At 43.5% G+C, this 13,814-nt stretch overlaps 1 protein-coding gene across 1 annotated transcript in view; it reads right to left on the bottom strand.

The window, feature by feature from the left end:
• Positions 1–1,353: 1,353 nt before the first annotated feature.
• Positions 1,354–13,814, bottom strand: part of CALN1 (calneuron 1) — a 2,795,902-nt gene continuing 2,783,441 nt past the window's right edge. The window contains exon 6 of the mRNA XM_069614884.1: positions 1,354–6,279. Coding sequence (XP_069470985.1) covers positions 6,152–6,279 — 128 coding nt within the window. The 3' untranslated portion in view covers positions 1,354–6,151. The remainder of the gene's footprint in view (positions 6,280–13,814) is intronic.

Below are 13,814 nucleotides of genomic sequence, written 5' to 3'. Positions count from 1 at the left end.
TTGTATTGGCTGAGTGTGGCATGTTTTTCCCATAGTTCCATTGGCGGACATGGCGTTAACACTCTAGTTTGCCAACGAGAGAATCATTATTGAGGGTGCCACCCTTTCTGAGCCATTAGCTGATTGCTATAAATTAGTGAGAAGAGGCACCACATGTTATGTGCCAGGCTGCCCCCAGACTCTCCAATGGCATTGAATGGTGCATCACAGTAGGAAGTGGTCTAGGGGAGCAGTGTGGGCTTTAAATGCTCCTGGTAACCATGTCGCCATTTTCAACTGACTGTCCAATCTGCATACCTTTTCAAACACTGGAAATTCCTAGCTAAAGGTAGGCCTGGGCGAACATGTTTGGGGAGACTCCAGATCACATGAATTCTGTCAGATTTGGCGACCCGCAAACTTTAAGAATGTCCCCAGGGATTCATCCATGGATGTTCGAAGTCTCCAAAGAGCTGCTGCCATACCCCACTGTTTACCTTAAAATTCCCCCTGTTACACTGGGGCAGGCAGTCAGTGTTCTTGCAACGGTAAACTATTCTTTGGGTGCTGTGGGGGAGCAGGAGGACATGGGGATGTGTGAGGGACATGGAACGGACAACACAGTGCTTAGTAGTGGTGTGGTGTTCTGGTTTGTACCCCAAAACGTATGCCATGGCTATTCATGGGGCACTTTTGGGAATGTCTGAACAGCCTTGTTATTTTTTGGCTGGACGATTATAGAGAAGGTGCAGGTAAAGTCTAGTTATCGAGATTAGAGTGGAGTTTGTATTTTGCTAATCACTTGCACTGATTAATCACTGTTGATGTGATTGTGGGTGAGCCCATTGAAATGAGATGAATAGCTCCAGAAGTTGAAGTTTGCTAAACATGTCAGCAAAAGAAAAAGCTGTCATAAATCCAGTCACACGAATCCCCCCAGGGTTGTGGTCCGACGGATCTATTTAAATGCAAATTGCATACAATTGCACTAGTTTAGTATAATGGTGTTCCAGGATGAAACGGCTATGCAAATATTTATAGCAGAACGGTGAATGATGGCAGAGGGAAGGGCAACGCTTTGGCTGAATAGAAATATCGAGGTGTGATGTCTCTTCGGGATTCTATGTCCTCTGACTGCTATTCAGAAATATGTAGCGATGGTGTTCTCCAATGCCCTTGTCTGAACACTAAGGGCCTGAGTCATTGAATTTTTCAGTGCAAAGTCACTCTGCACTGTGAACAGACACCCTGATTCACACAGTGGTGCAAAGTGTATGCTTGCAATGCAAAGTGACTTTGCACCAGTGCAAGGTAAGTGCAAAGTGACATTGCACTGCAAAAATACACTTTGCACCGCTCTGTGAATCAGAGTGTTTGTTAGCACTGCAAAGTCACTTTGCACCGCGCTGAAAATTCCATGAAGCCAGTCAGTTGAGGTTCTCTCCCCTACAGCCGTCCTGTGTACCGGGTCTGTGCTGGGAAGCATTGACTTTGGGGTTCAGGCTGGCTTGAAGACAGAACGTGCTGTCATCGAGTGAACCGCAACTTCGATTTGAAAGAAGGACTTTAGAATGGAGCCTCACAAGATAGGGCACTCTGAGAAGCTGTAGAAAACTTTATATATTGCTGAATCTTGGCTGCTTAACCTCGGAAAACCTGCACACTGTCTCGATAGTGGCAGTGAAACAAAAGAGGCGATGGCTGATTTCATATGGTCTTTCCCCTTTTGGAATGGCTTGGCAGGTGAAGGACAATGGTCTACAGTGTTGCCCAGAGCAATGCCAGAGGTTAAGGTTAATCCCAAACCTTCCAGCCATCACCTTTTTTATTTTGCTGTAGTCACCCCGTGTGGGACGGATATGCCTAGACATGGGTTCTGTGCCCACTGGCCTAGAGACCCGAGCTGATTCTCACTGATGAGGCCAAAACATGTCTGGGGATGCTTGTGGTCTCGTGCAGAAGAGATGTGACCGGGCAGTATGCGCTGGACAACCCTTTTACGGGGGCGGGCAAGCCTGATTTGCATATGATATTTCCCCTTTTCGAATAGATTGGCAAGCAAAAATATTGTCTGGAGGGTAACCCAGAGCAATCAAAAGGTTAAGATTAATTTTAGACCTTCCAGGTATCTGTCTTTTGTTTTGATGGTTGTGTCAGTGACCAGATAAGCTGGTCCCTTATTAGGCAATAGATCATACCTGTGTTGACGGGCATAATACCTACTGAAGTGGATATTATGGCTGTTTGCAACCTCATCCTAACATCTGCTGTGTTTATGTTGAACAGTGTTTCATATCTGAAAGTTTCAGACGTAACCCAAGTGTACAGGGTTGAAATCAGTGACAGTTCTTCAAAATGAAGAAAAAAAAATATGCAGCCTCACAACTATAAAGATAGCTCTTTCAAACGAGAAAGAGTCCTATTTTATTTCAATCATGGTAGAAGAGTGGAAGAGGGACTCATGGACAAGACTGATGGAACGTAATGAATATGCTCGAAGTTAAGAGTGGTTTGTTTTTAAAAAGGTGACCTGGAGGTCTGGAATGAAGTATCCGAAAGACAGCCCAGAACGCTGGCTTGTATCAGCTGATTGTGTCTGGGTATTGAAAGTATGTTAGACCTTCTCAGGGTGTGCTCTTTGGCTGTATTTTCCGGGCATTTATAGAACTCTGAATTGCAAAAGTAGTGACTCAAATGTCCAATTAGAGACATCAAATTTGAGCTTATCCAAATGCAACCAGATCATTCTGGAACATGATGTCATTGCTCGTCTCTGGGTAATAGTGGGTTGAAAATACATTTTATGAAAGTAGGCTTGTTCATTAATAACAAGATTCTCAGCACTGTGAGTCAATTCTAAACTCCATAAGCAAGACACCAATGGAATCTATGTGGCACCGGATATTGAGAGGGGAGGGAACCATGCTGAATTTCATATGCTCGTGAGAGATGACTTTATCCCACACAGAGGCTTGCGGATGATCTGAGAAGCTAAGCCACAAGATTTTAATTAAGCAATAGGCCCCGAGCAGGGGGGATTACCATTTCAGGTAATGCCCTGGGGCCGATAGTTACAGGCCCGAGCGAAGCAGGGCCTTAATGAAGGCCCAGGGGCATTACATGAAGGGATAATGCCCCGACTGCTCCGGGCCTATTGGTATTAGTACATGGCCCGTAAGAGCGGGGCACTAAGAGCATTTGTTTCTGTTCCGGAACGCTCTGGCGTTTTCAAACAGAAAAAAATGGCCACCGGGGAAGGGACAGCTAAGTCCTTTTTTCCTTTCCATGGGGGCCATTGAAAATGAAAGTAAAAAGTTAAACAAACAAAATGGCCTCCTTTCCATGGCAGCCATTCAAAAAATAGGGAAACATTTAAACAAAAAAAATGGCCACCATGGAAAGGAGAGAATGGATTACGTAGCCCCTTCTTCCTTTCCATGACAGCCTGTTGCGGATCGGGAGTGGACGTACCAGTGACAGAAGTGTTCCCAGTGAGTCTTCTTCAGAAATGGACAAAAAAGAGCTAAGAGGGGTCGTGTTGGCGGGGAGAGGATTCTTCGGATTGGGGAGTGCGGGGGGAGAGGACAACACTTAGCTCGATCCCCAGTGGGGGAAGATGGCAGCCTCCAGCTGTGTGATGGATCGGAGCGGGAATTACCCCATTCAGAGCCTCCTCATTGACTGAATGGCTGCCACGCCCATGCCCCTACTAGTGACAGAAAGGAAGGAACGTTATGGGGGCGAGGGATTCCCAGTCGGGTAACGCCCCAGCGAGGGCCAATGAGATTGCATGGTACACGCTCATTGTCCCTCGCCGGGTACTAATGTCAAATACGAGACCTTTGGTAAACAACCCTAACATTCCTATTTGGCACACGCTCATCTCATGAGAAGATCCTTTATATAGTTTAATGATTTCGTTTAATGTCACAACTAATGCAAACAAATAGCTAATATCCTCATGGGCATACTGTGGTATTACACCTTCTTTTGCAGCTAGGCCCGTGATATTCCATTAGTTTCACCCTTGATTCAACATACACGAGGATATTTTCTTGGAGCACATCCGATTTCAAAATATATGTATCAGTATTTTGCAAATAATTCTGCCATCTGCTTTATTTATTTTTTATTAAGCTATTCTTTTAAATTGCGAGCTGGGGATTTGAACAGATAAGCAAGCTGTGCTTGTTACCGTGCTTATTTTAGCATCTAATCAGTCTGTCAGTATATACTCCTAAATATGAAATATCAGTGTGTCCGCCTTTTTAGATTTAGTTTGATTTTGATCTCTGTCGGTAAAGAATGATGACGTAATGCCATGACTCCTTGTCAGGCTACTTGCAGATTTCTAGTTACAACCTTACAAGGGAGACATAATCACTGTTGCCCACTGATGAGGATGGGAACATTATAAGGTGGCATCTTGTATATTGGGTTGCACTTAGAAAATAATGTTAGACATAAATATAAACAACTCACTACTAAGAACAAAGCAAAGACACATTATGAAATGTACAATTCAACTATTTTCGTGAGATGAGTGAATGGCCACGCACATTTAGGGTATCGGATCTTAACCATACTCGTCAAAGTAAAACAATACAATTAACTGTTTTCAAATTGCAGCTACCTCACTTCCATTTTTTGATGAAAAAAAGCATGTTATCTACTCCCTAGAATGTAAGGTTTTTTCACATCATCGGGCCCATAAATTCAGTAAATTGGCCACTATGGAGGCTTCCGCTCACCTCCAAATACCCTGTGAAATACAAATGTGCAACTTTGACTACTGTTGGCTCAGGCAGGGCACAGGTCTTTTTCTCGCGCAAAGATCGATTGCAATCCCATTGAATAACTTTTTTCAAACAAATGTGGTTGTCAAATCGTGAGTTGCAGTTATGGCCGGGCATTTTCTGGTGCAAGTCTACAACACTGTTCATGATCCATTGTCAAAATCAGTCCCTACTGATGAATTCATCCACTTGTAGGCTAGTCAGTCAAAGGAGCTACTTTTAAATGCAGAGCACCAAAAACACTGCCAGTGGAAATCCTGCCCCCAATCCATGAAGTGAGATAGAAAACAGTCTGGGGAGGCAGGGGCCAGAGAGGGCCCAGAGTTGCCCCATCCACCTCCAAATAAATCATAATACCTGTATGCCACCACTTGTCTTTTGACATGGATCCACCTTTACGCTGCAGCCATGAATAGTGAATAGCTTCTCAAACACAGAATCAGTGGATGAAGAAACAAGTTTCAAATAGAAACTCAACTAAGAATGGTGGCTCATATAAGAAAATGGTAACTAAGAGGTTAATTTGCTTCATGAACCAGATTACATTTTGTACCAAGAATGATCTCTTTCTCCTTACATTGAATTAAATGCACCCAGCCCCACTAACTACTGGTCTGGATTGACTCGGCTCAACCTCAGAAGATATCCAGACTGGAACAAAACTCTATGGGCTGGATTCCCAGAGCGTTTTTTCAATGGGATTGCACCATTGCAAAAGGCTTTTGTAAATCAGGCCTTATGGCTTTTATCAAGCAAAGCGTGGCAGGACAAGAACATCATTAAATGGATTAAACGGTTAATCAACCATAACGCAAACTATAAAATCCCATCCATGATGTTGACTGAGCCGGCCTCGCCAACTGCTCCAGGGAGATGCAACACTCTTGAATGCCGGATGCTCTGTGTTGAACTGTGGAAGTCCACATGAGCAGACCCGCTGCTCGATGGTTTGAGATTTGCTTCTACTTGCTCTAAGCGGACTTAGAAATACCAAATTATAGGATAACGCCTCCAAGTACTAATCACGTGAGCTCACACTGCTGCACATAGAACAATGGCGTAAGCGGTGGTGGGCTAATTGCATGAAAATAAATTCTCAGGACTCAAAGTTGGCACGGAAATTTGTAGCAATAATTCAAAGCTCCAGTTATATTATTGCATTAGGGAAAAAAAAAACTTTAAAGCATGAAGACAGCCCTTTTGTGTCCCTGCCAAGAAGATGTAGTTGACCCACAAGACATATTTCGCTGCTGGTTGAAGTTGGCTGCAGAAGTTTTCCGTATGATTCTCTATCCGGCTAGAAGTCCATAGAGAAAAAGTTCACCCGTTGGCATGCGCATGCATGGTGTGTTGGTTCACAGTGTTCCGGCGAAAGGCTATTCCATGCCACTTCGTAGAATCTGATTGGCTGCAATCAACATGACGCTTATTATGAACGCCATGGCAAATGCACATATAAGGCTCTTCCGCACACAGGTCTGCCGGTTCTGTTTCTGCGAATGCACTGAATGGGAGAAAAAAAAGAGAAAAATACGCTTTGATGAAAATTATGGAGGCGGTATGTTTTTCCACTCTTAGAGTAAAAACTCTATTTTCAAAAATATGGATTTGATATTAACATGTTCAGCTGAATTTCTAAATAAATGAACGAAACGAAATTGTTGTTAAATATTGCAAACAATCAACTAACATGAACATGGCATGCATTTCGTGAACAGGTCTGCTTAGGCACACAAGTGAAAATGCGTGTCAATGCAGACCTGTTTGGACTAATAAAATCCAATCGCTGTTGGCTTAAGTTCAATACACGTAAATCTGTCACTAATAGCACCTCTCAATTAGGAACATTGTGAACATTTCAGCATTCCTTAGTTCTTTTGATTTTGACCGAACGTAAATGTGCAAACGTGGTTTCGATTCCCACCTCTGCACCTGTATCGAGTGTTTAGTTTTCCTTTAATTTTAAAGATAGTTGGTATCCTGATCTCGAACCATTGAAACGGGTAACCATGAGGCGAAGGAGGGTATGGCGGTTAATGTGCTTTTAAAGTCTTAGGGCTATTTTGGAATACTGCCTGTTTTACAGCTCCACATGACCATTGATTTTGTAACCCCTTTTTTTTACATGTAGCTATTACCTCCATGCTGTAATTCTGACACCCCCCAATAAGCCTTATGTGGACTCCATAATGGGGAGCAATGATTCACTTTAGTGATACTACTTGAGTTAATACGGCTAAACCTTTAAGAAGGCCCCAAGTCTGCCATAGGACTGTCAGACACATGAATGGAAACTTATCCTCTGTCTTTACCAAGGGGTCCTCCTTCTGAAAGAGCGCCCCTCTGTCCCTACTGGAACAGACGCTTTGGCAGTACATTATTTTATTCTGTTTGGGTTAAACCTTGCCTACATCGAAGATATTTCCTCTGGCAATGTATAGATTACTAGTTTAAAGAAAGGGTGGCAGTTAGGTTGGATGGACAGGAACACGTCAAAGCAAGATTCGGTTGGCAGCTTGGGGTAGGCCGCAAGGGTTTAGTTACTGCTAGGTAACTGTACATATGGATGAGGTGACTTCCTTCTAGCTATGACAGCCTGGCCTGGTCTCTTCTGCCTCGGCATTTGCCCTTGGGTTTGTGAAAGACACTCTCCTTTCATTCCTGGATGCTCCATCTGGGCAATTGTTATTTGCTGGACTCAGAAATCATTTTGTAGCACTGCTACCGTCTCTTTAGATCTGCTGTAATATGTGCTAGACGGTCTTGTGGTTTCATTCAGACTAGGAATATCCCAGTTGGCCAAAGGAATGATTAACACTTCTATTCTTTTTTTAACACAATTCGTCAGAGGACAAAGGGGAATATGAAGGTCTAGAGGCCTTTGCTCTTATTTTGTTGGAAGTGTAGAAATAGTAAACTCTGGTCAGCTCAATTCCATGAACAACCCGTGCTCTATTGGGTGTGGTGTGATGTGAAACATATGCACTTGCTGTCAACACCCTGGTTCATGACATCTCGAGTACCCGTGTGAATGCCATTTCGTAGTAAGTACAATGAATATTGGCATGACATATTTTACAGATGGAAAGACTACTTGTGGCATTTTGTCCTATTTCAAACACAGAAACACTCTCAACATGTAAGAGAGTACACAAATATCGAACCATTTCACAAGGTAAAAAAGCCTCAAATGTCCTTAGCACCTCCATCATGCACTGAGGCAGCTACATATGGTGAATTGTGCAGTCTAATCACTATGTCATGACCTCTAACAGAACCAGAGATGGTATATTTGCAACATGACACATCAGTCTGCCTCAAGCGTACGTGCCAAAGAAAGCAATATCCTCATCATGACACATTGTTATGGTACAATGATGGGCTACCAGAGATACTTGCAGACAGCTATGTTAAAACAAATGCATTACAATATGCCAGCCAGTGATTTGGTTGGGATGGGAAGCCATTCACTTTTCAACAGCTTCCAGCAAAGTATGGTTTAGATCAAAACCTGTTCTTCAAAATATGTTCAAATAAGACAACTAGACAAGTGTAACCATCTAAGGTCAGAGCGGCTATTCAGAAAATAAGTTGAGGATAAGAAGAACAATCACAATACAGTACAAATGTATATTAGGGTTTCTTTTGTGGGATTGAATCAACATAATAGGGCACGAGAAGGTATATTCCCAAAGATCAATGTCTCTCATGGAATTTGTCATGTCGTGAATATGTGCATTGAAGACTTCATGGCTGCCAGTTCTTATATAGCCCCCTTCCGCCAATAATGTTAGACTCACTGTGTATGGCACTGTAAGAAGGGGTCAGGGTGTGTTAATTTATTGGTGGAAAACCAGATGCAGAAGCCTTTGGTGTTGGTGGATGCAGGTTGGAAGTAACTGTTACCTGTGTGCTGATATGAAAGTCTCTTTGTGGTTGTTACAGACAAGCAAGTTAAAAATGTAGACTTCCACGGGTTGTGGAGTGCAGAAATTGGTTATTGATAGAAGACGGTGTGGGATGTTTTTACCCATGCATCCGAGCCCTACCTCAAAAAACTGTGCAGTACTGACATGGAAAACATCATGATGGCCAGAGCTTCCCAGAAAATGCACAGGGAAATGCATGAAGAATAGGCTGCCACTCATTTTTGCCGATGTTATGGGCACAGAAGGACACTGCCTAAAACCACCATTGGACTACCCACACAGTAGTCTGAAACCATTGGGAATGGCAATGCTGATTGCCAAAAGCAAACCCATAACTGTTGGGAATTCATTTTCTTAAATCCCAAAAAGGGGTGCAGTACCAGTACTCACCACTATCAGAAAGCCGGCGTTTTAAAACCACCAGATTTTGTGTAAAACTGAATAAATGAACCCAAGGCAAGCCAAAGAAAGACTTACTGAGAGGTGGATCCAATGTAAAGTTATATTCTGAAGTGACTTGAAGGTTTATAACAAGACTGGCTGAGCTGTGGATTTCAGCAGTTTAAGTAAATTTGGACTGAAAGACACTAAAAATCTAAATGTTTAAATTGACTGAGTGACCTACTTTTGAGTGTCACATAGGTTTCAATTGTTTAAATGTCATAGTTTTAAACTTAGAATCAGCATTCTAGCTGCATATGTAAAAATGTTTAGTTTTATTTGAATGCAGAAAACTGGGGAACAGAAATGACATATAGCTAAAAACTGGCTTAAAGAGATTCCAATTTTGCCTGGCAACTACCCCCCATCAGGAGTGAAACTTGAGTCACAGCTGTGTTCCCAGGCCTATCTGCCTTTTGCTGGCCACACTAAGGATATGCCATCTCTCTGATAATTGAATCCCGGACGAGCCCCCAATTTGTAAGAGGATTCAAGTCAGCACTACAGCTAAGTCAACGCCTAGTCTAGAATACTGAATGAAAACCCTTATTGATATATCTTTATGTCCAGTTCATGCGTTCTGGATGACTACCCCTATATAAAACCCCTCTCTTAGAATCCCCCTGACCCCACTGAGCCAAGAAGTAGGTTTGTTTTGCAAATTTAAAAGATTTATTTGAAAAAATTAAACAATGTATAGATATATCACACTTTGATAATAAATTAATAATTGGATATCACACTTAATCTGATATGATAAAGATTAACAAAGGAGAATCTGGCACTAGCACACTTGTGAATAGGAACAGAAGAATAAGGTGGTAGAGAATGCTTTATATAAGTTCAGATGGATGTAATGTTGAATGAAAATGCAATACAGAAAATACTCAATATGATTTCAACAAAACAATGTAATCACTTTTCTCTGGCAATCCCCTCCCCCCTTTAAGCAATGCAAGGAAATGGAAGGAAAGCACACAGTTCTCAGAAATGCAATCAAATGTAATTCAGTTCACCCCAGCAGCTTAGACTACAGAAGTTTACACACAGGCCCAAAATGCTTTTATATGTGCTGGCAATGAAGTGAGGAGTATGCTGAAAATGGTTTTAATTCCCTCTAGAGGTTCAGGGTGAGTGGTATCGAGTTAATATTGTCTTGTTTCATGTCCCAAGGTGTTTTTTGTTGAATAATGGAGTAGTGGGAGTGTGTTCCAAAAAAGTTGGGGTTCTCTCCAAGTTTGTTTAGAGGAAGGTGGAGTTTAATTAATTCATCATACACTTCTATTCGGGTTAATGTTATATTATATTACGATGTAATGAATTGTATTTAATATGGTACGGCAATATAATCATTAAAAAGAGAAACTAAGCAATATCATACTTCTAGCCACTTGCTCATAGCAGGCTGTTCCCCAGCAGTTTGATGGCCCTGTAAGCAGAAAGTCATATCTGTGTGTCATGAAGGTCAGTCAAAGTTCACAACTCTCCATTCAAGGCTGTATAAAGTCTTATTTCCACTAACAACGTTATTCAGAGTTACTTCAGGCTACGACACTGCTGTGATGAATATAAAAACCATAACATGCCTTCATAAGAGAGTAAACAAACCATCTCTTATTTTGAGAGCAATAGAAAGACAATTCACTGAATGTCATTTAGTATGTGTAGCTCCCCCACCCCCACTCATATATCCCACTTCTGTGCTCTTCAACCTTAATCTCTTTGGTCTAAATATCTATATTGGCTCAAATGATTAATAGAAGCATTACTTAGTTATTAAGTCACTGAATATGTACTTTGAATATACGGATATCTGGTGCTGTTTACAGCATGCCTTAGACTTCACTTTTTTTGTTGCATTAATGAAACCAGTCTTCCTGTTAGCTATAAAATCTAGCATCTGCATCTCCAGTATTACTCACTCTGTGTTGTCTCAGTGCTAACTCTGGAGACTTTGTGTAGTGATGTATATGAGGATGCATGAGTCTCCCTGCTATAGAGGCTCGTTCCAGCGCTCAAGGCCTTTAGCTCTAGCACTGTGCCCGGTCTGTGTGTGCACTCTTTTTTTCAGCACACCTGTACCATCGCTTGAAACTCTCCCTGATGGACTAGGCAAGGCATCCACTGCTTGTCAAACAACCAGTCCATTTCCATGCTTGACTTGCAGTATGCATTAGTCACCATTACCATATGGTGAGCACTTTCATAGATTTCTATAGCGTGAGCCCACTCCAAGATGGTCACTGTGTATCTTCTCTTTGTGCCATTTCCTTTTAGAAGTCACCATGGGTCTGGGCTCCAATCTAAAGGATTATTCTGCTGTTTTAGCTTTTGTCCATCCTTTCGGTCACTACATTGACTCTCGGCTATTCTGGGGCAACACGATGGGTACGGGGAAAAGAGGGGTAGGCTGTACCACAAAGAATACCAAACTGAACATTAGCTGAGTGACTGGGGTAGTCTCACAAAGGGAAAACAGTTTTCCTTCATAACTCAGGCTAGCTTAGGAGCACTCCAGCTGAGGGAGTGCTAAGATTTTACTGGGCCTGCCCTCCTGGCTTCTCCATAATGGATGGCAGGTCGATACCCTGTCCCTTATCATGGATGACCCATTCCAGTAATGCACAAAAAACAGTGTTCTACAATGGGAAATGTTGTTTTCATGAAAAGTGATGTTCACTTCAAAAGAAGACATTTAACCAGGTGCCCCGTAACACATTTAACAATGGCTTGATGTTTTCCACTAGAGGGCACATTTAATTTTGCGTATACATTACTTGTTTGGTCCATATAGTTGGAGTTCAAAGTGCTTGATAGTATACGCTCACTTCTGCACTACCCTGATCTCTACAGCCCACCCCTTAGCTGGCCTATTTTCCAAGCTTTGCTGCCATATTCCCTGAATGATTGGCCTGCCTCAGTCAGGAGGAGCCACTTGACTGCTTTCCTTGATCTCGAGCTGTGGTGACTGTGATGCTGGAAATGCATCAGAGGGACAGGGCCTCTGAATCCTTGTCATGTATTGTCATGTATTGCTTTTTATCATGTGTTCTGACTTGTTTTCTGCACGCACAGGAGTTCATGTGGGACTCCTGGTGGTGCGGCTCTTCCTGTATTTGGTTTGGTGAACAGACCCTTGGGATACTCTTATGGCACCCATGGGTGGGAGTACGACCCTGTACTCCTAGTGTATTTCTTGGGCACCTGTGTGTGGCCCACAGTGCAGGGTATGGGCTGGTGGCAGCTCTGTGCTGAATTGACAGGTGCCCTGTGCATCCTCCATTTTGGGATGTCCAGGCCCTGTGATTGGACTCAGTGGATTCCTGATGGAGACAAGATGGCTGTGTGGCCTCTTGCCTTCCATCACCTGTTACCTTGGTTTTCCTGAAATCCCGGGAAGCCCTGACTGTCCCTTCCCCCTGACTGGCTGTTGGGTGGAAGTTCCATATATGGTAGTGTGGGGAAGTGCCGACCAGACTGGCTGGAGCCTTCCCAATGACCAAATGTTGTGGGTACACCCGTGGGGTGGGTCCTGGGTGAAAGGAGTGTGTGATGAATATGCATTCTGTGTTATGGGTGTCTAGTATCTGGTGTTTGACACAATGACTGAGAGAGCCCTGCCCGAAACTGGTATGAATGCAGTGTGTAGTGCTGAATGGCCGAGCACTTGTTCGAATCCACATTCTGTGTTATGAGTGTCTGGATGGAGAAGAATGGCCTGAATGCACTGTGTGCCTGATTGGCTGCCTGACTGCCTGAATGCCCTTCTGAGTGATTGGTTGCCTGAGTGTGGCCCAGCAGAGTTAATGGGAGATCAACAAAATATCTGGGGGCCTCTCACTGCTAGAAATCGTTCAGAAGCTGAAGTTGATACTTGATGCTTACTCTCGAAGCTGAGCCGGAAGAAGAAGGTGGACCGCTGGTCTCTTCCGTGTATTCTGAAAGCTGCTGTGTCTTCAAGAACTGATCCAAGAGAGGACCTGGAAAGAAGACCTCTCCCCGAGTTCCCAGGGACCATTGTGTACCAGTTGATCTTTGCCAAAGCTCTCTGGTAGACAGACCTACGAAAGGCTGTCCACCAGAGAAGGGGACCGCCGAGGAGAATGAAGAGAAGCACTGGACAGCCTTCCATCGTCGATGACTGCCATCGCCGACCAGAGCTGCCATGCTCCCATTTGCCTAAGAACATTTTGATCCAAGGACTCCCTTTTTCATCATCATCGACCGCTTTTGTCCTGTCAGAGAAAGTCATGGTCGTCGACAACCGAGGAGAATCCGCCGGTGGGTTTCCCGCCACCCGAAGACCTCAGAGACGCCGACTAAGCTACTGAAGCCAGCCGTGGTCACATCCCATTCACTGACGCCAATTGCCGATGACCCGACGCCCTTGCTGGGCCAAAGTTCTTCACTAACTCTTTGTGGCAACGAACCATCGTCTTCGAGGTACACCGCACGCCTCCCCTGTTGCAGGATGATTTCGATCACTCATCAACGAGCAACGCAAGGAGCAAAGCTGCTGCCTCAATGACAACGTTCACCATTTCTTCATCTCGGAAGTTCGATGACCCGTGGCTCCCGCTTGAAAGGGAGTACACTCAAGAAGGGCCTGTCGATTCCCCAGCGAAGAACTCTACAACACAAGGTACATTTGGGTTGCAGAACTATAGAA

The sequence above is a fragment of the Ambystoma mexicanum genome, chromosome 9, assembly GCF_040938575.1.
Source record: "Ambystoma mexicanum isolate Mex_15411 chromosome 9, UKY_AmexF1_1, whole genome shotgun sequence".
In the NCBI taxonomy this organism is placed as follows: Eukaryota; Metazoa; Chordata; class Amphibia; order Caudata; family Ambystomatidae; genus Ambystoma; species Ambystoma mexicanum.
The sequence above is the reverse complement of the archived record's forward strand: the minus strand, read 5'-3'. Positions and strand labels throughout refer to the sequence as shown.